Here is a 25,172-nt window from a genome sequence, read left to right as displayed (position 1 = left end):
GAAAGACCATTTGTTTCCTTGATAACCAATTTTAACATATAATCCATTTGTTTCAATTTTGTTTGGCCTACTTTTTTTTAGTCCATTTTAAAAAGAACGACTCTTTCTCAAATTATAAAATTAAATAATATTTTAATACATTCGACGTATTTTTAATTTTAGATCTTAATATTTATAAATCTTCTTTACTTTCTTAAATACAGTGTCAAATCAAAAATAGAGGAAACAAATTGAATCGGAGGTAGCATAAGTATTTTTTTTATTTCCATTCGATGTTCGGTTATTCAGATTAAAATCCAACCAAATTTAGATTCGTGTTAAAATTTTTTAAATAAAGACAATTCCATATTTAAATAGACTAAAATTCAAAATCTTCTAATTAAAGATTAACACCCATCACAATTCTCTGTGGCATAAAGTTAACATATTGAGAGCACTTACTAGAAAAAGGAGAAATGAAGCATATTCTTTCTCTAATTACACCAAAATCCATTTCCCCCCTTCGAAATATAAAATTACGCGGTCTCTCACAATCTTCCCTTTTTTCCTCCTTTCATTCCTTTTCTCTTTCTCTCTCTAAAGTGTTTCTCTCTCTTCTTCTCCATCCATGGTGATTGATCTGAGAGAACACTGAATAACTTGAAGAATTTCTCTCTCTCTGTCTCTCTCTCAGATCTAGGGCATTGTTTTTCTTGCCCTAGCACATTTGAGTTCTCAGGAGATTGGAGATATACATACATATATCTCGTAAAATTTGAAAAAAAACAAGTATATTGTGTGAAAAAAATGGTGACAATTGATTCATTTGATGCTTTTTTATTCAATGCTAGCAGAGCATTGTGTAGTCCTCTTGCAGTTTTCATTCAGATCCAGGTATGGATTGTTTTTTTTTGGCTGCTCTTTTTTTTGTGTGTTTTTGATTAGCTATTTTGTTTGGAAAATGAGGAATAAATTGCTTATTCGCTGTTTTTTTCGGATTTGGAACGGTTCAGATCTAAGTATTAGACTTAAATTTTTTGTCAATTGCTTAAATTTAGCTTACATTATCCTTTTTAACGAAGAATTTCGTTTCGTTCTCTATATATTGCTGAAGTTTGAGTTTTCAATTTGTATCATGCTGCATTTTCATGTTAAATCCCCATACTTTACTTGTGGGATTATAATGTGTATGTTATTGTTGTTTTCTGCGTTCATGTTAAATTGCAGCTTGAAAGATTCTCTTCTTCCTGTAAATTTATTATGTTTCTGTTTAGGATTCAAAAGTGAGCGTTATTGAAAAGCCTATATTTTGTTATTTCCGGTTATTCTTCCCTATTAGTAGGCGCATCAGCGCACTATAATTTCTTTTGTGGAGGACACAGATTAGGATAAAATGCTAGATGACTTATTCTTACACCATACTAGTTGTAGTTCTGCTCAATGTTTATTGCCATTTGATTTCTGCATTGTATTGCTGTTTATATTTCCGGAGCCATTGTACTTTGATTATATTATTTATTTATAGTAGTAAATGCCTTTTTCTTTCCGTACTATTCTATCATGACTTTCTCACTTTTGCTATTTTTTGTTTTCATCTTGTTTTCGATATGGTTGTCCCTATCTTACCTTTTATCTTGTTTTCCTCTCTTGAGCCGAGGGTCTTTCGGAAACAACTGCCCTACCTTTCAAGGTGGGGTTTAGGTCTGCGTACACTCTACCCTCCCCAGACCCCACATGGTGGGACTATACTGGGTTTGTTGTTGTTGTACAAGTTTTTCAGTAATCAATTGTTGGAGAAGCTTATTTGGCAAGAACTCTGGCTTGTATGTTCCTCTAGTTTGTCATTTAAGCAGAAAGGATTTTTTTCCGAAGAAATTAATAAGCTTTCATCACATTTCAATGACTCCACAGCTGTATAGGAAGGCTTCGTATGCCCTTGCTATGAATGACTGCAAGAAGTTGCTCTTCAAAAATCATTTTGTACAGCTTAGACTTAGTGATAGAACAGAGAAAGAATTCGACAAAAAGTGGCTCATTCGTGCTTGTAGTTGCAATGTCCTTTCATATTGGGTTTAATAGGATAAGACGGATACATGGATAAACTAAGAAAGTGAATACCTACGATAACATACTGCACAAGGCAATCAATATAGTGTGAAATCTAACGAAGGGAAAAGGGAAATTATTAGGGTGCAGATTGCCGAATGAATTGATTTAAATTATGTCAAGTCATGCTGGCTTATACTACAGAGTGCATGAAAGCTACTACCTTCATCCCAATTTTAAATCTTAATTTTAAAATATTGGCCTGATCTAATCCAATTTAACTTCAAAGATTAGTCAAATTGACTCTCAAAAAGAGAAAAGTGCCACAAAATTGGGATGGAGAGGGGGGAGTATCTATTTAAGGTTGCTGATAAAAAAAGCTATCTATTTAAGGTCGTCTTCTATGTCTCTTTGTTTGGTTGAGAATAAAAAGGTTTGATATGCCTAAGACAAATGAAACCAATTGTCTGTTAATGTTTCTTTAATATTTACTGTTAATGGTTCAAGTGTCTTGGGTCTTTAGTCCAAGAAAATGAGGAGATCAACGATGATGTCACACATCGTATTGGTACGGGGTGGATGAAATGGAGGCTCTCTTTCGGTGTCTTGTGTTATAATAATGTGCCACCAAAACTTAGAGGTAAGTTTTTACAGACCGGTGGTTAAACCGACTATGTTGTAGTTGTTCTAATGTAAAAAAGATGAAAGTTGCAAACATAAGGATGTTGAGGCAAATATGTGGGCATATTATGAGAGATGAAGTTAGGAATGAAGTTATACAAGATAACTAGTGAGGAGGTGTGAATAGTTGGTAATGGTGGGTGTGAGACGAGGTAGAGGTAGGCCGAATAAGTATTGGGGGGATAGTTGATAATGGTGGGTGTGAGACGAGGTAGAGGTAGGCTGAATAAGTATTGGGGGAGGTTATTAGGCATGTCATTCCGCATCTTCAGTTTACCGAGGACATGACCATAGATATCAGTGTATGGAAGCGTGAGTTAGGGTAGAAGAAGGTTAGTTGAGTTGAGCGCTATCTCACTTTTCAGTGGGATAGTCTTGGTTGTAGTTTGAAGCAACTTATATGTCACATCTGTTTTCACTTTCTTACAGTAGTAATAGCATTATTCTCGTGGTTTCTTGTCTTCAATTTTTCTGTTACCACATGTGTTTCTTGTGCTTTAGTTATTGCATTATTTTACTATTGTCAGTTTTTTTTTTCTGGATGCTTTACTACTTTCCTTTTGTTTGTCATGTCTTCTTCATTTCCGTACTCCCTTTCTAAAACTGCTCTGAAATGCTTTTCTTGAAGCTAAGGGTCTATTGGAAACAACCTCTCTACCTACATGAGATAGGGGTATGGTCTGCGTATACCCTGTCCTCCATAGACCCCTCCATAGACCCCACCTGTGGGATTTCACTGAGTATGTTGTTGTTGATTGTCCGGTAATCAATGTTTGGTGATGTGTTTAACATGAATAAATCTCTGTGCATCTGCTAAACTGTTCTGCGTTCTATCAGTGTGTGTTATTTAATTATTTGATCTGTTACTGATAAATTAAGAAAACTATAATTCTCATCGCACTTTTCAACTTTCCTGTCTTGTTTCTTTATCTATTCTTCTGTTGTTTTTATGGGACTTTATGTCTGCAGGGATGTATAATCGTCTTAGTCCTGGCTCTTGGATGGGCTTTAGCTGCTTATGTTAGGTATGGGATCTTTTTAATCTATCTTTAGAGTTTATGGTGGATATTTATCTTTGCTTGTTATTTATAATCAACTTAGGTAATGGATGGATTCTAAGATTAGTGATTTTCATGCAGCTTTTGGTTTCTTTTTGCAGGGGCAGGGAGATTCGACGCATGAAGAGTAGTATGAAAAGTGGAAATAGCTTTGCATTCCTTACATTGGACATTAATGAACTTGAGCATTCAAATCAGGCCAATTTGCCCCGAGTCACAGTTGTAATGCCTTTAAAAGGGTTTGGCGAGCACAATCTACACAATTGGAGAAGCCAGGTAAACGATAATAAACCTTTTGCCTTGGAGTGTTATTTGAGTTTTCAATTAAGCTGTTTCTTTATGACATCTTCTCAACTTGAAAATAATCTCAAGTTTGCTGCCTAATTTCTTCCTTGTTGCTTCTGAGAAGCCTGCACTACAACATAATGGACTCAGACACATATTGTTGTGTCTTTTAGTCTTTTTGTAAAGTTCTCTACTTTTTGGTATACTTGTCTTATAATGAAAAAATTATACGTCATAAATAACAAAGGTAAATGTTGTCTTTTAGCTCTCCATTTGGTATCTAGTTTATATTCATGTTGTTTTGGATGTGCGATGAAGACCTTGAGTTACATGCTCCATTTTTTCTCACTTAGTCCAAATAATTTATAGTCTGCTCGGTCTGCTTATGTTCTCTTTGTGAATGGTGCAGATCACGTCTCTTTATGGTGGTCCTTTGGAGTTCCTTTTTGTGGTTGAAAGTACAGCTGATCCTGCTTATCATGCTGTGAAATGTTTATTAGCGGATTTTAAGGTGTGGTATTAGGGTTCTTTTGCATTCAAAGAGTTGCTTTCTGTTTATATCTTCTTATTACACAGTTCTCATGATATTCGTTTTCTAAGTTGAGCAAATGAATATATCCAAAATTGAAGAGATTCAGCATTAATTTGATGTTTACTATCATTTTAATTTGAAAAGACTAATATTCTTTGAGAAAGATTTTGCATAGCAGTAATATTCATCACAATATTTCACAAGAAGTGGTTATTGCCTTTGAAACTGGAATATAGGTTTTGTGTTGACTTCCTTGTTAAATTTTCATCATTGGACCGATCCCTTGTACCCCTTCTTTCCCTTCTCTTATTGTTATCTTTCCTTGCCAAGAACCTTTCATTTTGTTCTTCTACTTTGTCTTTCTTGGAATTTATGTTCGACAGTCGCATGTTAATTGGAAATGGACAAAGCAGAGGCATGAGAACAATTTGAAGTTTGCTAATAAAGGAATTTGTGAAAACAGTTTACGAAGCAAAATAGCCTAAAGAAAAAAAAGGAAAGAAAGAAAGAAAAGGAGCATGAAGAAGAATTAGAGGTACTCTATGCACATTACCAGGGGTTTCTTTGAATCAATATTTAGTTGACGGCTGGAGCCATTGATATATGTTTTTTTCCTAAGATGATAAGTAGCTACATTAGGAATGTCATTATTTTAAAGAACCTCCCAGGTATTCTCTCCTTTCTCCTCTCTCTCTCTCTCGTGGGAAAGTAACCAGATTTTCCTATCACCCATCAGATCTCCTGAAGATTCAATCTCTTCCGTTTTCTGATCATTAATCTTGTGCCCAAATCAAAAGATGGTCATTATTATTTGAAGGATGGAAATATTTACCTAAATTATGTCTTTGATATGACATTTTCCTATGTGATGCAGTTATAATTTTACCTTTCTGTGTGTCCATGTCAAGCACATGTAGCATGTATGCATTGCATTCTTAAACTCATCCCTTGTTTCATATTCTGCATGCAGGATGCTGTTGAGGCTAAGGTTATTGTAGCTGGTCTGTCAACAACTTGTAGTCAGAAGATTCACAATCAATTGGTATGCATCATGATTTTATTGTTTACCGTTGGAAATCTTGAGAAGCTCTTTTTTGGTCCATTTTTCTTTATATTGATGAGGCAAACCAATCCTTACCTCTTTTAGAATGAAGGTTACAGACTTACAGGCATTTTTATGACCATTCTTTGCTTTTCTATGATGGAACAATTTGTGTTAGCAGAGTTCAATGTTGTGCTTTTCTTATCGATGCATGAGTTATAAGAGATGATACTCTAAACTTATCATTAAGAGAACTCCCATTCAAATTAAATAATTGAATGATCTCTTAAAATTTCATATACTTTGTATTGTGACTTGTGAGTATGAAAATCTTGAAAATTGAAAGCATTTAATGGTAGGATAAACTGACGAAAGGGAAGCAATAAAGCAAGTAAACAGTTTTCTGTTTCAACTGCTTCTAGGCTTCTATAGGTAAAGAAATAAGTCATTAGCTGCACGAAAATCCTTCCTATTTCTCTCTGGTTCTGTTCTCTTTCTCTCTCTCTCTCCTCTTTCCAATTTCCAAATTATGCTTCTTCAGCTTTTTGTTGAGGGACAATTTGAACTATTGTTCCTTAGAAGAGCCAGATTGCAGTCAGTTCTTGTTCAAGCTTATATAACCCCATTTGATGTGACTTATGGACATAAATTAAAGAAGAGGGACAAGTGTAGCACCAGGGCAGTGTTAGTTAATCAAAATTTAATGTTTGGATGGTCGCTTAAGATAGATTGTTTTATGAACTAGTACTTCTTTGGTCTTCCTTAGCTAAAACAGTGGTGTTTTTTGCAGGTTGGGGTGGATCAAATGCACAAAGATACAAAGTATGTCTTATTCCTTGACGACGATGTTAGGTTGCACCCTGGGTCAATTGGAGCCCTTACTACTGAAATGGAGAAGAATCCAGATGTAATTTCTATCCTGAAGCAACTTCTCTGGCATAGCATGCGATCTCGCTAATCAAATCTTCATTTCATCTGTTTTGGTAGAGATGTAATATTTTGTCTTTCTGCTTGTCAGATCTTTATTCAAACAGGATATCCTCTTGATTTACCATCTGGAACTTTGGGAAGTTACTGCATTTATGGATATCACATGGTATGGAGGCGGTTATGCCCTTATCTCTATATCTATCGTCTGTCAAGTTTGTTTTTTCTTCTATTTTTGGTAGTTCATCTCTCTGTAATGTGGAGGGTGATTTTAGAGTAAGATGGCCTATAAAATATTGGTTGTAGTCTTTGTTTACATTAAATGAAAGGTGTTAGATTAGTACTTTGGTCACTCAGCTATTTGTTTTTAGTTTTAGATCCTGGTCGACCCAACTTGCTTGGGATTGAGGCTTTGTTGTTGTGTTGTTGTCCAAAGTTTTTATTTTTCCATAATATTTTTGATCCTAAAGTAAAAGCTGTAGTAAAGACTTTATTGTTGACACACAAATCTTTCCATGATAGTTTAAAGTTATGTAGTTTGCGCTCTTTGTTATATTAATGTAAATTGAAGTCAGCTAGAGTGAGCTACGCACTATATCTGTAATTGTTTTTTATTTGACTCTTTTTGTGTTTATATCTTGTATGGGCGTGGACTCCAGCTTCTAAATGCTGTTTCCTGTCCAAGTTGAATCTTCTCCTCTAACTCTGACGGTTTATGAGCTTCCTATAAGATGTGGGGTTATGCGTTTATGTTGTCTTTGCATGTCTTTAGTGCAAATGATTTGCTTTATAAAGGTCCCTTTTTAACTTCGTTTGTAGCTTTGCTGACTTTCTTTACCTTGTTGGTTCATTTCCATTTATTTACAGCCATGTTCTATGGGATTTGCTACTGGTGGAAAAACATTCTTTCTCTGGGGAGGATGCATGATGGTTAGTTTTTACCATCACATTTGTTCCCAGTTTCATGAGTACAGTCATGTTCTCTATTTGACAAACATTTTACTTGTGTAGCATCTGGTTACAAGTTGTTTTGTACCTTTTTAATTCCAGATGCATGCAGACGATTTTAGAACCGACCGCCATTGTGTAGTGTCAGGGCTTCGAGATGGGGGCTACTCAGATGACATGACTCTAGCAGCTATAGCGGGTAAAGTTTACCTCCAGTTGCTCACCCCTAAATAAATATTACTGCACAAGAGTGGCAATGCAGCTGGTGCATATCCCCCTCGCTGCTGTTGGGAAAGCCGAAATTCATGGAAAACAGAATTTTGAGTTATTGTCTTATTTTGCAACTATTGACATTTTAAGAGTTGTCCTGACTGCATATCTTCACCTGCAAATATGTATAATGATTTAGTCTTTTCCTCTGAAATTTTGTCTTTTCTCTTTACGTAGTGATATTCTTGTCACTGGAAGATATTTCTCAGGACATTTGTAACTTAATCAGTTGTGTGCATTTTTTGTTGCAGTAATTGTTTTGGTATAATTACTTTTGTTGATTTTATAACCCTCTTGGAGATGAATATTGGCCCTCTTAATGACCACTGGCAATACGGTGCTTTGGTATTTCTTGTTTTTAGCTTTAGGTGCTCTAGGGACTAGTTGTGAGATATGATTCTTTGCAAAATCTTTCTTTTTGGTGGAAGCTATCATTTCTTAATCCTTTTCTGTTTTTTGCTACTTTTTTCTAGGTGCACACAAGAGGCTCATTACATCACCACCTGTTGCAGTCTTTCCACATCCTCTTGCAACCGATCTTACCTTCCCTAGGTTTCTGAACAATAGATTAAAATCTTTTATGACATATTGATATACATTGTGATAACTGTTTTCTGTTGGCTCACCTTGTACTTGTGGTTACGTGTAGATATTGGAATTATTTGAGGAAGCAAACATTCGTACTGGAATCATATACAACAAAGGTTAACTGGATCATGAATCGGGCTTTATTTACATCCCACTGCTATCTGTCATGGGGTTTTGTATCTCCATACGTCATGGCAGGGATTCATGTGGCAGCAGCACTGAGATATTATCTTAAAGAAAGCTCTCTTGAGGAGGATACAGTCATGACATGTAGTGGTGAGCACACTTCTCTTGTGTAAGTAGAAGTAGAGTCCGTTGTGGTAGCCAATTCGGTCACATGTTTTTCCTTTTCCCAGAACTATTACATGTAAACCTTGCCATGTCCTCATTATTTTAGTATTATGCTGATATTATTCTGAATCTTTATATTGGACTGTTTATTTATCAGCATGCTATTCCCAGTAGTTGGAATTACTAGATCTTTGTTTGGGTGGGTGGTGCTTCATGAAATGTTAAGTAGCTCATAGTTGTTCTCGAAATTCTGTCTATCCTATTATTAGTTTAATGTATTCCTCATTCTCTAGAAATAATCTGTTTATGCTAGAGTAAAACTAATATTTTTTATTTGGGAACGGGTCACACGATTTCCAGTTATTGCTTCTTCGGTTGCATATTCACCCTCTTAGATGCACATATCTTTTGTACTTTGTCAGGGTTGTTACTTGCTGGATACCTTGCCATATGCACAGTGGTTAAACTCCTTTCTATGTGGAACTTGACAAGAATTGAAGTTCACTTGTGCAATATGTTGTCTCCCGAAGCACCTCAACTATCACTTGCTTCTTATAACTGGTGTCTTGTAAGTTCATTCAGACTTAGCCATAAACTAAACAGTTTATTTCCTTTTCTTCCAACTTCCCTTTGAATGTTTGATATTTTTCATGGACTACAAGATTTCTGCTGAACATAGTCTTGCTAACAAATATAAGATTAAAATTTAGGCACATTTGCACTTGAATTAGATAACCACATGTGGTTAAAATGTGTGGCTCAAGAAATTTATTTGTTTGTTATATATTGGAAAACAAAGGATTCATATAGTCAAGCCTGACTAGTTCAAAACTGAGGAACAATCGTTGGACCAATGTGGTTTAAAAATGATCAAGATTTCAGTATGAAAATCCTGTATGGTCCTGTTTGCTTTAGTTTTTTATTACAATACAATAGTCACAAATGTTTTATAGATTGATGTCTTAATTGAGCAGGTATTCATTGCAATGCTGGTTGACAATTTTTTATACCCACTATCTGCAATGCGTTCTCATCTTTCTCAGTCCATCAATTGGTCTGGCATCCGGTATCATTTGAAGGATGGGAAGATATGCAAGGTATCCCTTCTGCTTGTTCAAAGATTCTGAGTTCTCTTTATTCCTCAGTCTAGATGTAGCAGAGAGAAATGTTTTCTACTGTGTTGAAAGGGAATGCCTTTTTGTTGGATCTGGAAAAAGAAAACTTCCACTAGCTCTCAATCTGATATTTTCTGTTGCCACATTAGGTGTACAAGAGTATCTACAGGAGTTCACAAAGGTTTTGAGTTGCGCTACTCCACCCTTTAAGGTTTTTGTTTAGATGCTCAAATTACTCACAGTGGAGGGTAGGGTGTTAGAGTCTTATAACAGTTTTTAGAACAACCGTTCCAAACTCCCATTGTCCTTTGTCTTGTATCTCATGTTTATGCCGAATGCTCCAGTGTGTCTGAGTTGGTCTGTTTTGGGTCAAACGTATTGAATAATAACAACGGAGGCCATCATCTCTTCCTTTTTTTCTTTTGCAGATTGACAGACACAAGCATTTGGTTCCCAAAATTACAGATTTGGCAGGAAAAGATTTGCTTGGAAAACAAGGATCAAAACCTAAGGTTGCTATTATTAGCACTTTGTCCAGAACTCTAGCGCAATGGCGACAACCAAAGAAATATAACATTTAGATAAGATTCAATCAGTGGTAAATTTTATGTGATTCTTTTGCTCCCCTTGGTAAGTAGTGACCAAGCATTTGCATGACCAATTTTTTTTTTGGGGGGGCTTTTTTTAATCCCTTCTGATCTTAAGAGGCACATCATTGATATAGGTTGTAAGTTGTAAGTCTTATTGTTTCTGGCTATTAAATTCATCACTTCATTCTTCTCACTCAGGTCTACCATGCTTTGGGCTGGTTTTTGTAATTGTAATGTTTATTTGTAATTTCATGTCCATTTCAAAGTTAGCTTAAGATGTATTTTGGGTGGTGGCTGACCAATAGATAACAGGTGTAAGGTTATGTTGTTTTTGGGTATTTAATTCATCACTTCATTCTTCTCATTCTGGCTTAATTTTCTACTTGTAATGTTATTAAGGGTCCATGACAAAATTACCTTGCACATATATACCTGATTGTGGGATCATTGTTTAAGTAATGTCTTTATGTTTATAAAATTTTGCATGTCTATTCACTTCGGAACTACAAGAATGCAACGTCTCAAGTTACGCTTGCCAAATTCTAACTTCATCTATGTTTCTAACATAAGGGAGAGGAATGATGAAATATTTGTTTGAACTTTAGTTACAGATGGTTGAAGTGTAGCTACTTTTTGAAACTTTCATTCATATGAAATTTCTAAAGTGAGAAGACTTATACATTTAAAATAAAATAAATTAAATACAAATTAAATAATGACGTTCAAATAAAATACTCGTAAATTTTTTAGTATTTGTAAAAACATAAATGAAAAGAAAAGGCATAATGTAAGTGAGCTTGGAATTCTCAATTTGTTCTCGCTGTTGTATTCAATTCTACCAACTATTTCTCTCAAGCAAATGTAGATCCAATTAATGGTTTTTTTTTAATAAAAAATAAAAAATAAAAATTGGGTTAGGGGAAAAGAAAATATAAGGGGATTACAAGATGGGAAAATTGAATCCTCACTAACAAAGTGAAAGTTCAAATAGCCAATCAATTGACCCACTAAAATTTACCGAGTTTTTCTTTTTATATATATTAAAGAAGAAAAAAGTGAAACACAAAAGACTAACTATCTAGGAGATCATAACGACAAAACTAACCATTTTTCAATACAATCTTGATGAAACACATGTGAACAAGGTGTGCACATCAACTCTCCCTCCTTCCCAAGCTCTTCAAAACAAATCACACAATCATCACTCAAAATACTTTCATCAAGAAAATGTTCAACGACGAATATTATACCAACATATACCTCCACTTTTTTGCATCCCTTGTTAGACTCATTATCCACAATGTCACGTACTTCGTCTATCACATCACAACGATAATTATTCTCAAACTCTTCTCTCAAATTCTCCATATTTTCTAGCAAGGCGTGGTAGAACAAGTCGTATGACATGTATATTGAAGGGTGAAGTGCATTGGCAAGAGTAGGTCGATACTATTGGAATTGTTCATGGTCATGGGGTGGTTTATACCAACATCGATCCTCTATACAAAGGTCAAATTTAATAGATAAGAGGGGTAAAGAAGAAGAAGAAATATTGTTATCTTTATTAAAGTTTAATTCTTCTTGTGGTGTTTCTATTTGAGAAATTAGTACCCAAGCTTCAAGGAGGGAAGGTTGTAACTCAAAATAGTCTCCATATATATAGTTTTTTTTTTGTATTTTTGTTTTTTCACTAGGTGTGAGAGCGGATGGTGATAGTTGTAGATAGTAACTTGTGATAATGTTGCGGGGGTTGATGATATAGGTAAATATGTTGTGATTCAAAAACTCTGATTAAGATTTTTTTTTAAAAATTAAATGTAGAAAGTAGTTTCAAACGGTCTTTATGTATTTAAGAGTTGAGAAGCAAAAATCCTAAACCAATTCGACTTAGGAACTCGAATTTAATAAATAAGGAAAGGGTTAATTAATTCTGTCCCAAGAAAGACCCAAAAATAAATACCTTTTCACTTTGGGAGATGGATTGTATTTATATTATATCATAAATAAGTTGAAATAACAAATTTTTGGATTGCATAGATGGACCGTGAATTTTATTGACAAAAAATTATTTTAGAAAAAAAGAAATGTTTTTGGATTTTTTAATGTAAAAATAAAATGGAGTTTTTATGTCTTATATTCAATCCTAACAATATGTATGTATCTAATACTAATAGGTTAATTTTTTAAAAGTCTAATCGAAGAGTAACATCAGCAAAGACCTTATTAAGTCAAATATAGAATTACATGTCATAAGTGACAAGATGACCTCAATCCTTGTCAACAATAAAAGGTTATTCATTCTAAAGAGAAAATTATTACGTGAATTGAGGTTGTTAACTATTATACCCTGCCTTTAAAAACTCAAAAATTAAAATTGAAATTCAAAACATCCAAACAGATTAATGCATAATCGAACTTAAAGAATCCAATACAAGTCGAGCTTATTTAAATTAGATTTGAATTGAATTCTCATATGCAATCCGAACGGCCTGAAGCCCCAACCTAATTGGGGGGTAAATATCAAAATTTGACAATATCCCAAATCTACCTTGGTAACTTCGAGAAATATGTTTAAATGGATATGGAATTAGAAGTAGAGCCTTTGAGCATGCACCTCAACTATTTCAGCATTTACCTACTATCCTATCACCTATACACATATCAAAGTAACTTTGTACACTAAGACCTAAATAAATTTTGGGTGGATGGGGGCGTGATACAACACTTGTATCGAGTAACTCTGGACACCAAGACCTAAGCTGATGAGAAAAAAGATCATCTAACACTTTAAACCCTAATCTCTCGTAATTTCACCAACTTCACTATCGTTGAGCCAAAATCATGAGTGCTAGTGTAGCGAAAATATTCCAAGTGCTGCATAATTTCTAACATAAGAGAGAGGAATGATGACATTTTTGCTTGAACTTCAAATACATATAATTGAAGTTTTAACTATTTTTGCAAACCTCATTCAGATGAAATTGTGAATAGACGTATACATTTTTTTCTTAAAATTAAATATAAATTAAATAGCGTTATTCAAATAAAAATACTTTACTATTTTGGTGCAGTATATATATCAATGAAAAGAAAAAGCATAATGTAAGTGAGCTTGGAATTATCAATTTGTTCAAAGTGTTGTATTCAATTCAGCTTCCTTAATCACATCAACCATTGAACATATCCTACCAACTATTTGTCTCTAGCAAGATAGATCCAACTAATTTATTTATTTATTTTTAAATAAAAAATAAAAAGTAAAAATTGGGGTAGGGAAAGAGAAAATGGGAAGGGGATTACAAGGTGAGAAATCGAATATTCTCTAAAAAAAATGAAAATTCAGATAACCAATTAACCGAGCTACTAAAATTTCTCGAATTATCTTTTTTTTTATATATGTTGACGGCAAATAGGGCAAGAATGACCATTCTTCAACCATTTTGCAATACAATCTTGATGAAACATATGTGAACAAGGTGTGCACATCACCTTTCCCCTCTTCCTAAGCTCTTCAAAACAAATCACACAATTATCCCTCAAAATATTTTCATCAACAAAACGTTCAACGACGAATGTTATACCAACATACACCTCCACTTTTTCGCGTCCCTTGTTAGACTCATCATCAATAATGTTACGTACTTCACCTATCACATCATCAATGATAACACGACGATATTTATTCTCAAACTCCTCTCCCAAATTCTCCATATTTTCTCGTAAGGCGCAGTAGAACAAGTCATATGACTTGTATATAGAAGGGTAATATTCAAGATGAAGTGAATTGGCAAGAGTAGGTCGATAATATTGGAATTCTTCAGGGTCATGGGGTCGTTTATACCTACATAGTTCATGTGTACCAATGTGAAATTTAATAGATAAAAGGGGTAAAGAAGAAGAATAAATATTGTTATCTTTATTAATATTTATTTCTTCTTGTGGTGTTTCTATTTGAGAAATATCTACACAAGCTTCAGAGGAGGGAAATTTGTAATCGAAAATAGTCTCCATATGATTTTTTTGTTGATTTCCCACTCGGTATGAGAGCAGATGGTGTTAGTTACAGGTAGTAACGTAACTTATGACTTATGGTAATGACGGGGTTGATGATATATGATAATGGATGTTGTGATTTGAAACCTCTGATTAAAATTTTAAAAAATAATTAAAAGTTGAAAGTGGTCTCAAACAACGTTATGTATTTATAAGAGTTGAGAAGCAAAAATATTCCTAAACCAATTCGACTTAGGAACTCGAATTTAATAATGAAATGGTTAGTTAATTCTGTTTCAAGAAAGACTTTTTCCCTTTGGGAGATGGATTATATCATAATTAAGTTGAAATAACGAATTTTTGGATTATATAGATGGACTATGAATTTTTATTTTTAAAAATTTATAATTTTTTAAATATATTTGGATTTTCTAATATAAAAGTAAAATGAAGTTTTTGTGTTATATTACCCGAACCATATAATATGTATCCAATACTTATAATTCCAATTTTCAAAGATCTAATAGATTAGTATCCTATGACCTTATCTGTTATATAAATCAAACAAACAATTACAGACCAGACCTGATGACCTCAATCCTTGTTAATGATAGAAAAATGTACATTCTAAAGAGAACTATTTGATGAATTGAAGTTGTTAATTATTATGGCGTGCCTTAAAGGCTCAAAAATTTAAACTGAAATCCAAAAGTATTCAAATCGATTAATCCATAATCGAACTTAAAGAATCCAATCCAATTCAATCCAAGCCCATTTAAATTAGATTTGAATTATAATTTTCATATACAATCCATACGGCCCGATCGTATTATAACTTCGAGAAATATGTTTAAATGGAATTAGAAGTAGAGCATTTGAGCGTGCACCTCAAATATTCTACCATGTATCTGCTATCTTACCACCTACACATTTATCAAATAACTCCACACACCAAGACCTAAATATATTTTGGGTGGGTGGGAGTCAGGGTACAACATTTGTATCGAGTAACTCTGAACACCAAGACCTAAGCTCATAAAAAAAAAACCACCCAACACTTTGAACCCTAATCTCTCATAATGTCACCGACTTCACTGACCGCTAAGCCAAAATCTTAGGTGCTAGTGTAGCAAAAATACTCCAAGTGCATAGCTTCATAACTCCCAAAACTACCAAACATTTCAATGTCAGGAGCAAGCTCTTGGTCAGCATAACTACTTTATAAACTTGAAGGGGACTTAGGAACAAAAGGCATGTCTAAATAACAACTAATGGATGATACATCGGGTTTCAAATCCATGCAAAGCTGATTAACAAAAGAAGACGACAGTACAATTGAATTCGGGAAAATCAGCAGTGCAGAGCGTGATATGGGAAGATGGTAAACAGGGCAACAGGTCATCGTAGACGCAAGTGATGCTTTATTATGAGGTAGGCAAGCTCCTCGAATTTTGTCATCACATGAACAATTCATTACCAATCAATCGATGGAAGTAATCATTTATGTTCTAGATCTCCGATGCAGAAGTCATCAATCATCTCAAATACCCGTGTAGCATGTTGTGGTCTGTAACAAGAATGTGACCGCGATTTGAATGGTTAATACAACAACATTGAAACTTAGATGAAATAAGACAATGAAGGGCATGCAGAACCACAAATGGAATAGGATCAAGTATGATCGGTGATTACATAGTTAAGAGGCTACTTTAAGTTTCCTATCTCTGGGAAAATGAAATTAGAGGACAATTAAAAGAGCGAGTTAACCAAAACTTTGACTTTGATCATGCATACGTTCACAAAAACTAATATAAAACAAGAAAAATTGGATTCAGTATAAGAAGATGAGAATTAGTAAAGCTAAGACAAGAAAATTTCCCAAAGATTGTAAGAATATGAAGGACTTGTTGGAAAATCACCTGGTGTCAAGCCATAAAGGATTATCGGAGGGACATTACAGCAAAGAGACAAATGTAGATATTGTTTTGTAATAATTTATCTCCTCAGATATTTTTTTCCTACTGTTACAGAATTAGTGGAAGATTGAGGCGAGGCCTATTGGAAACAACCTCTCTGCCCCGCAAAGGTAGGGGTAAGATCTTCGTACATTTTACCCTCCTCAGACCCCATTTCTAGGATTACAATATCGTTATTAACTGAATTAGTGGAAGAAGGAAATTTGAAAAGGCTTACCCATAGAAACCTTCAGTTGAATCATCACCTGCATGATCTAGGATGGCATCGCCCCCTGGGTGTTCTTCAACATACGAGGTAACATCGAACACCTAAAGACAGAAAAAGCGGAAGAGAGAATATATTAGGAAAAGAATGTGACCAGGGAAAGGTTAATATTCCACATGTTTAAGTAATGCTTTATGTGGTCAAGTAGAGAATCAAAAAGACCTTATCTTTGATAATAATCCAGCAATCAGTTCTCTTGTTATGCAGAGCAACTTCAGCTTTGCTATATGATTTGACTGCCTTCAGTTTAAAAGAACACATCCCAAAAGAAAGAAAAGCAATCAGCATAATCACACAACCTAGGGAAAATTTAAAGACAAGAAAGTGATTGTACAACTGCTGGTGCACAAACAATATGCTTAACAACAACACGCACAAGAAAAGAAAATTATTAAATCGGTCAGTTATGAAGCTTTGTGCAGTCATCTAGCAAAATAATTTGCTAACAAGAACAAACAATGATAGATGCAGGACTTGTCAATTGCTTTAAACACCAACACACAATTTATTGTTCTCAAAGGACTTCCCTTCCTTTAAGTTTTGCCCTTCTTTCTTAAAGACATTGCACTCTCCCCTCACCCCCCCCCCACCCCACCCCACCACTATACCCAGTGTAGTCCCACAAAGTGGGGCTTGGGGAGGGGGTAGAGTGCGCACAAACCTTACCCCGGCCTTAGAAATAGAAAGGTTGTTTCTGATAGACCCCCTACCAACAAGGTTTAAGAATAAGAATAATTCATGCAGGGCGTCACCTATCATCTATAAAGAGATAAATCTAGTACATGAGGAGTAATCTACAAAGTAAACTAATATATCCAGTTGTTTTGCAAATAAACAAGAGAAATCTGAGATATAAAACAATCTTTGCTTCTTTGTCTTCTCCAAATTTTCATATCAGTTAATTAATTGTATGTGTTGTAGTCTCCTTATATGATCTTGAGTAATCCTTACAACTTGAGCTAACTTTAAGGTAGGCCAAGGTCCATTTCTTAACATGGTATCAGAGGTAGAAGTATCCCTACTCCGTAGTGTTCGGCTACCCAGTTGAGCAATCCATGTCATCTTACTCTATGCTCTAGATGTCCAACCCTCAGCCTACCGGCAGTATTAAAATCCCACGTAGTATATGAGTTGTAGTTTCCTTACATGGTTTTGGGAATTCCTGAATACTTGAGTTGGCTTGTGGAGTTGAGTCAGAGCCAAGATGAATTTTTTTCCACACAATAACCACTAAAACTATTATCTTGACAAACATAGTTATTAAGTGAACAATTGAAATGAAGTGCCTAAAAATTTGACAACAAAAGTAACCTATCAAGGACCTATTCAAAAGGTAATATATGATATAAGTGTAAGTTAAAGTACCTTGTTCTGAGCCTTTGAGGCAACCTTTCTTTTAGGCTGATCTGTGGTGAACACAAACGACAATAATCAAACATCAAATTCTTTCTGAGTATAAGAACATTACAAACTTGAAACTTATAAAGCTATGGCAATTAGCCTTAACATAACCCAAAAACTAGCTCATGAGGAGAGGACTTGCCCGAAATCATCAGTCCATTCTCCAACCAATGCGGGACTCTAACCAACTCTAATACCCGTTCGACCCAGGCCCAACTAGAGCGTGAACTAGGAGCGAGGATGACCATGACTATGATACTATGTAAAAATATGACATTTGAGCCTAAATCAATCTCAAAAGCTGACTCATGAGAGGAGAATTGCCCAAATCCACATAAACAAACCACCCCCTTCACGCCCTGACCCAACTGAAGCATGGACCACAGGCCCAAACAGGATGAACCTGACTCCAGTACTATATAAAGATGTGACATTTGAGTCTAACTCAACTTCAAAAGCTAAAGCTAACTCACGAGGAAGATTTGCAAGTCTATATAAGCAAACCACCGTGGAACTCTAACCTACTCTAACAAAACCCATACAGAATCGGCTAAAAAGCTCACCAGATTTACCGCGCAGTCGGGGTATCACAATGAGCACAGCTAGCAAGATACCGAAAAATATTGTCGCCAAAATGACATCCATATCTCAAATTTAGCTCTATAATTGAACAAATGAGCAAAACAATTAGAAAATTGGAGCATATATATAGTTACAATATCAGACAAAATTGACACATCTCATCAAAATATTAAAGTTGAGGTTGTTACCGGCGATAAATGTGGATGAAGGAGCTGCTGGAATCTTGATTTTCCGGCGAAATTTATTGAAGTGAGATTCGCCTGGGAGGACTGTTGTTGACAAGTGTATCTATGGACTATCGCCCGGGCATTGGGTAATGGGCCGGGTCGATTGACTTATATACAGTAGCCAATTGTCACATTACTATTTAACTTATACAAATGATTAAATTGAAGTATAACTTGTAAAAATTTCATTAGTTTAGAAATTAATTGCTTATTTCACGCTAATTTATAATATTATGAATCTTATAAGATTTTGGACTTCGAATACATATACATAGTGCGTTCAAATACATGTATCTAAGATACAGGAGGTCAAAATTAAATTTAATTTATTTTAGATACACTGTATCCAAGTAGATTCACATGTATCTGAATCTCTCGCTCGCCTCTCTTTTATCTCTCTCTCCACTCTCCTATCTCGCTCGCCTCTCTCCTTGTATCTGGTATTCCAGACACATGTATCTAGTGTGATTCGCGTGTATCTGGAATACATATACTATCTCGCTCGCCTCTCTCCTTCTCTCGCTTGCCTCTCTCTCTATTTTAGTATATCTGATAGCAAAAATACATGTATCTAAGTGTATTTGACTTGAAATATAGTATGAAATTATTAATTAGTAGGACAATATGTAATTACATCAAACTATGAAAATAGTTAGTAAATATGATAGGATTATTTGTCTAATTAAGTATTTTTTCCTAAATTAAATTGAGGCACCATAAATGAAATGAATGAGGTACATGAGTGAAATGATATGATATGGATGAATAAATTAATTTTGGATGATGAAATGAATGAGGTATCATAAGAGAAATAAAATGAAGTTATCACAAGCAAAATGAAGAGTCTTGAGTTTTAAAATATATAGTTAGACTTCATGTAAAAATGTCTAAATTGTCAAATTAAATTTCATACAAACTTGTCTGAAATTTGCTCGTACAAACAATATGCCAAACTTGACTCTCATATGTCTAAAGTTTGTAACTTTTTTTTTAACTCTAATCTCGTAATTCTAATAATAATTTTGAATCGGCTAAACTTATAAAAATATATATACTTATGACTTAATTAGTGGTGCTCAAATCGGCTAGGTAAATATTAAACGTCAAATAATTATTATTAATAAATAATAAATAAATAAATTTTTGAGCCTTCGACCTTGTTTATTAAGATTTGAATTTCCAACAACTTCTCTTTGAAGAAAAGAATAAGTAACCAATACGAACAATATGTAGAATCAATTAAAGTACTAAACTTTCTCTATTAACCATCTCCTTTACATCTTAATATTCCCTTTAAATCTATCATCCTTCTTTTCAAAAGAAAAAAAAAAATCCTCTCGTATTTGTTCTCGATTTTCATAGAATTTTAAAGTAAACTAAATATATTTTACGCGTCAAAATACTTTTGAAATTATTTAAACTTTTATATGTTTACTTTTGATTATGACTTAAAATTATCATATATTATACTTCATTGAAGCTCCATAAGAGTCAATGATATAAATACGAAACGATCAACTCACTCAAAAATATCTATAAATAAATCATAAGCCTCCTTAAAATATGAAATTTATAATCTTGAAAATAAGACTTACCTGCTGAAACATAAATTACCCCACCCTACCCACACTCTTTTCCCTTCCTTTTTATATCTCAAAGTTCTTCCAAGGTGCAAAGAAAGAAACAACACCAAAATAGAGAAAATGAGTTGCTTTAAGACAAAGAGATCCAAAAGTTTGCCCATAGCCAAAACCTCATCACAAAAACAAACCCCAAAAATCGAGAACATCAAACATGAAGTTCTTGTAAACATTCCATCATGCAGAGTTCATCTAATGGATGAAGGGGAAACTCTAGAACTTGCCAATGGATTTTTCACAATATTTTCTATATCAGAAGAAGATGTTTGTGTAGCTACAATTATAAAAGTTGGTGATGAACTTCAATGGCCACTTACAAAAGATGAACCAATAGTAAAGCTTGATTCTTTACATTATTTGTTCACTTTGCCTATTAACAATGGACATCCTTTGAGTTATGGTGTCACATTTTCAGAAAAGGGTAGTGGAAATCTTGGAGTTTTAGATGCTTTTCTTAAAGAAAATGCTATGTTCACTTGTTCATCATCATCAATTAGGAAAAGTGATATTGATTGGAAAGAATTTGCTCCAAGAATTGAAGATTATAATAATGTTTTGGCTAAAGCAATTGCTGAAGGAACAGGTCAAATTGTTAAAGGGATTTTCAAATGTAGCAATGCTTATACAAATCAGGTTTGTATTTTTATTTACCTAATTAGTTTTGTTCTTGTTTTTTTTCTTTCATATTCTTAGATTTTTATTACTGCTGCTTGTTTCGTTAGCCTGGATTATTGTACTATCTTGTTGTTGTTTCTGCTTTCTCTTACATCTTCTCTTTGAAGTGAGAGTCTATCACAAACAATCTCTATACCTAGTTAGGGGTAAGGTGTACACTCTGTCGGCCTCCTCAAACCCCATTTGTATTACCCTGAGTTTATTGTTGTTGTTGCTTTGTCTTTTATTTGTTAAAATGTGTCTGTGTGGTCGAGGGGATTAGTTGTGGTCTCTTTATATGGTCTCGAAGAATTATTTGTTGGACATTACCGCATTTTGATTCAAAATTTAAAATTTATGAGTTTGTAAAGCGATCTCAAGTTAATATTATACTATAATAACTGAGTTTAACCTTTATATTTATAGATATTTGATGAATTTCTTAATACATATCTCGTGTAGCCTACAAACTAAGTCCACCTTTGTATAGTTTGTTCTCCATCAACAATGATTTTGGAAGTTGCTTCATTGGGGAGCGGAAAGGGTACATACTATTTATTAAAAACACCGGGTTTTATTTAGTGGTAACACAATGTATAAAGTCTGACACCTTTTCGGTGCTAGAAGATCAGAAGAAAAAGTGTTATAAGCCTTAAATGGAAGCTCCGTTAATCGTCAATAGTAACTCTATTTCGAAGTTAAGTTAGCCCTAAACTCTGTTTTCTTGTCAGAATCCGACTCTAAGTTGACGGAATATGTAGTTGTCTCTTATATAGTCTTAAACAAACCTCACTTTATACTTATAATTTTTAAGATTGAATTAGATCTAAATTTCATTTTTTCCGTTACGTTATTAAATGCAGATGCAAAAGGGAGGAGAAAACATTTTACTTCCAGCTATAGAGAATTCTGGTTCTACTATTACCAAAAAGAAAGGCAATAATACCACAAATAAAAATGCTGTCAATGAAAGCCTACAACGGTACTAAATTCCTTTCTCATTATCTTTTATCATTTTGTCAAAAAGCTAAATAAAGAAAAGAAACAGAGTTATGTCTACCAATAATGATTCTTTTATCTCATTATTCAAAAAGTTAAAAAGGGTATCCATATATTATACGAAATCTCTTAATTGTTGGAAAAAAGGCATAAATTTGCTGGTGAATTTATTTTGAAAAATCAGTTACACGTTTAAATTATCATATTGACCTATTACACGCTTTTATTATTCAAAAATCAAATACAAATACGAGGCAATTTGCTAATATATGACATTGAAAGGCAGGGGCAGATCTATGTAGTTGGAAAGGGTGTCACGCCATCCCATAATTTCAATTGAAAATCTATATATACATGTATATTTGTATATATATTTATAAGGAAAGTATAAATATTATATATGGCACTCTTAGAAATAATGAGTTTTATGGTGTTCGTGGTTAAAACTCAGATTTACCACTGTAAGAATGCAAGTTTGAGCCCATAAGTAAAATTTTAACTAAGCCAACAGAATAAGTCTAAATTTTGTATGCAAATTTGCTAATAAATATTAAGTATTATTTTACTCTATATTGAAGATTTTTCCATAGGTTACTGTTTAAAGTAGTGTGACACCCAAAAATTTAAAATTCTGAAACCGTAGTAAAGGTGTTTTTATCTTGTGTCTACAAAGTCAAAAAAACTTGAACTAAAAAAGTTGTCATTGAATTTGTTTGTAGTGTGAGGAAGCTGTCAAAAATGACAGAAAAAATGAGCAAATCTATGCTTAATGGAGTTGGAATTGCAAGTGGATCAGTTATGGGGCCTATGGTTAGGTCCCAAGCTGGCAAAAAATTCTTCACCATGGTCCCTGGAGAAGTTTTATTGGCTTCACTTGATGCTGTCAGTAAGTAATTATATCTATGTTGTTTGGATTCTTAAAAAAAAACTCTTATAATTGTGTTAAATAGGATTCGACAGACACTCAATAACATTTTTAAAGAAAAAAATGACATTTCAAAATTTGATATTGCGTTTGAACATGTATTTCACCTCAAAAAGAGTTGAAAGTTTCATGAGTGAATGAAAATTTTACTGAAAAACACTTCTTTAAAAAATAACCAACAAAATAAGTCTTATATGTATAACTAAACATATATTTTTTTGAAAAGAATAATTCATGTCCAAACGGACCCTTAATAGACGTTTGAACATATGTATGGTTGGAATTTAGAAAAAAATGGCATAATATATAAATATGCCACTTAACTTGGATTTAGCTGGTATCTATGCCCTCCAACTTTGGGTGTGCATAAGTAGATACTTAAACTAGTATAAAATTGAACAAGTAGACACACGTGTCCTCCGTGACATAATACACGTAGGACGCCACGTAGTACACAAAATTGCTATGTAGGATGAATGTTTCTATTTGTTTAAGTTTTGGATAATTAAAGTGCATACTTCTGCACTAGTAAAATTAGAGGTCATAATTGCCGGCTGAAGTCATGTTAAGGGTCATATTTATATATTATGCCAAACAAAAAAAAGTGTTTGAAGTTAAAGTTATATTTGAACATGTTGTCTTATTTTTTAAAAAAGGTTGAAATTTTGTGACCGGAAAATTTCACTTTATAACTCCTTTTCAAAAACTAACCTACAAAATCAGTTTAATGTATAATCAAACAACTTTTTATATGTCCACACAATTCCTTATTCTTTATTTTTCCATTTCAAGAATATTTATGATTAATTTCTTGTTGAAACTGCAGACAAGATATTAGATGCTGCTGAAGCTGCTGAAAAACAAACATTATCTGCAACTTCTGGTGCTGTTACTAGGATGGTCACTAACAGGTACAATTATATTCTTTCACAAAACAGCGCTAACGAGTACGAAAATAGATTTGCTAAATATTCCCTCCGATTCATTTTACATGGCCGTATTTGATTGAAAATGAAATTTAAGAAATAAGGAACGATTCTTGGAACTTGGTTATGAAAACATGTCATATGAAAGTAAAATGAGAAGCTTAAAATTAAGTTAGTTTCACATATGTCAATCGTTTTGGAACAGACTAATAAGGAAACATTATGTTTAGGTCACACGTTAGAATTGCTTTAGGTCATACGTTTAGGTCACACGTTTAAATCCCAAATGTTGCTAGAGATGGATCCATGATTTAATCATTAAGGTTCTTATTATTGAACCTATTGTATTTTAAGTTCTGAGTTTATATCTACCATTTGTTGCAATTTAGTAAATTTTTACACATAAAATTATGCTTTGCATTGAGAGTACGGGGTTAATATGATCCCATACCATAACATTAAATCCGCCCCTGATTATGTGGCGTTGTCTCGTTACTAGTAATCACTTTGTTAGAATATGGTTTGAACTATTTGAGATCGCCCTCATTAAACCAACTTGAATCTGAACAACGATTCAGATCAAGTCTTACCGAAACAGAATTTTATTTTCATGTCATATCACAAATGAAAAATATTTGATTATATTTTTTTTTTTGAATGAGAAATAGGTATGGAGAGAATGCAGGGGATGCAACAGAAGATGCACTAGCAACAGTAGGGCATTGTGCAGGAACTGCTTGGAATGTATTCAAAATTAGGAAGGCACTTAATCCTGCTTCTTCTGTCTCCTCTGGTGCACTCAATGCTGCTAAAAATAGAAAATAGTTAAAAACGTATGGAGAAAAATGAGGGTCGATCGTAAGCAATCTCTCTACTCTACAAAGCTACACGTAAAGTTTGCGTATATTTTATCATCCTCAGATCCTACTTGTTGAGTTACACATGGTATGATATTGTTGTTTGTTGTAAGGAGTGAAAAAGATAAGTTGTTGTAAGACATGAAATAATGAAAATGACATTGTTTTTCAAGTTGCTTGAAAAATATATTAACAATTTTGAATCATTACAATGGAGTTGATCGACTGATTTCACAAAATATGCATGATAAACACATAAGATCTAGAATTCTTATTACGTGACGTTGAAACACTAAAAAAAGAGATGTCATTAGTGAAAATATAACAAGTGTTGATCGCCAAGCCTATGAGGCTCGGCTTAGCCAAGTTTGGGGG

The 25,172-nt window shown here is 33.7% G+C and overlaps 3 protein-coding genes across 4 annotated transcripts; 2 read left to right on the top strand and 1 right to left on the bottom strand.

Annotated features, from left to right (window-relative positions):
- Positions 1–526: 526 nt before the first annotated feature.
- LOC129871507 (uncharacterized) lies at positions 527–10,830 on the top strand. Of its 2 annotated transcripts, none has more exons than XM_055946437.1 (14): positions 527–873; positions 3,676–3,731; positions 3,866–4,040; positions 4,459–4,560; positions 5,552–5,623; positions 6,414–6,530; positions 6,642–6,719; positions 7,418–7,480; positions 7,601–7,697; positions 8,242–8,320; positions 8,418–8,632; positions 9,070–9,215; positions 9,622–9,744; positions 10,191–10,830. In XM_055946437.1, exons 1-14 carry the CDS (start codon positions 787–789, stop codon positions 10,341–10,343), a joined length of 1,563 nt encoding a protein of 520 aa, XP_055802412.1. In that variant the 5' UTR covers positions 527–786; the 3' UTR covers positions 10,344–10,830. The 2 variants fall into 2 exon arrangements, with proteins under 2 accessions (XP_055802412.1, XP_055802413.1); XM_055946438.1 differs by having other exon boundaries at positions 850–873; positions 3,846–4,040.
- Positions 10,831–15,481: 4,651 nt separating this feature from the next.
- LOC129871610 (cytochrome B5-like protein) lies at positions 15,482–18,888 on the bottom strand. Its single transcript, XM_055946568.1, has 6 exons — positions 18,758–18,888; positions 18,551–18,647; positions 17,952–17,992; positions 16,749–16,826; positions 16,539–16,630; positions 15,482–15,912 (listed from the first exon to the last, which is right to left on the bottom strand). The coding sequence occupies exons 2-6, from the start codon at positions 18,630–18,632 to the stop codon at positions 15,843–15,845; spliced, it is 363 nt and encodes a 120-aa protein (XP_055802543.1). The 5' UTR covers positions 18,633–18,647; positions 18,758–18,888; the 3' UTR covers positions 15,482–15,842.
- Positions 18,889–20,363: 1,475 nt separating this feature from the next.
- LOC129871624 (senescence/dehydration-associated protein At4g35985, chloroplastic) lies at positions 20,364–24,984 on the top strand. Its single transcript, XM_055946580.1, has 5 exons — positions 20,364–21,069; positions 21,954–22,072; positions 22,809–22,975; positions 23,841–23,925; positions 24,609–24,984. Exons 1-5 carry the CDS (start codon positions 20,500–20,502, stop codon positions 24,763–24,765), a joined length of 1,098 nt encoding a protein of 365 aa, XP_055802555.1. The 5' UTR covers positions 20,364–20,499; the 3' UTR covers positions 24,766–24,984.
- The last annotated feature ends 188 nt before the right edge of the window (positions 24,985–25,172 follow it).

The sequence above is a fragment of the Solanum dulcamara genome, chromosome 10 (genome assembly GCF_947179165.1).
Source record: "Solanum dulcamara chromosome 10, daSolDulc1.2, whole genome shotgun sequence".
Lineage (NCBI taxonomy): Eukaryota > Viridiplantae > Streptophyta > Magnoliopsida > Solanales > Solanaceae > Solanum > Solanum dulcamara.
The sequence above is the reverse complement of the archived record's forward strand: the minus strand, read 5'-3'. Positions and strand labels throughout refer to the sequence as shown.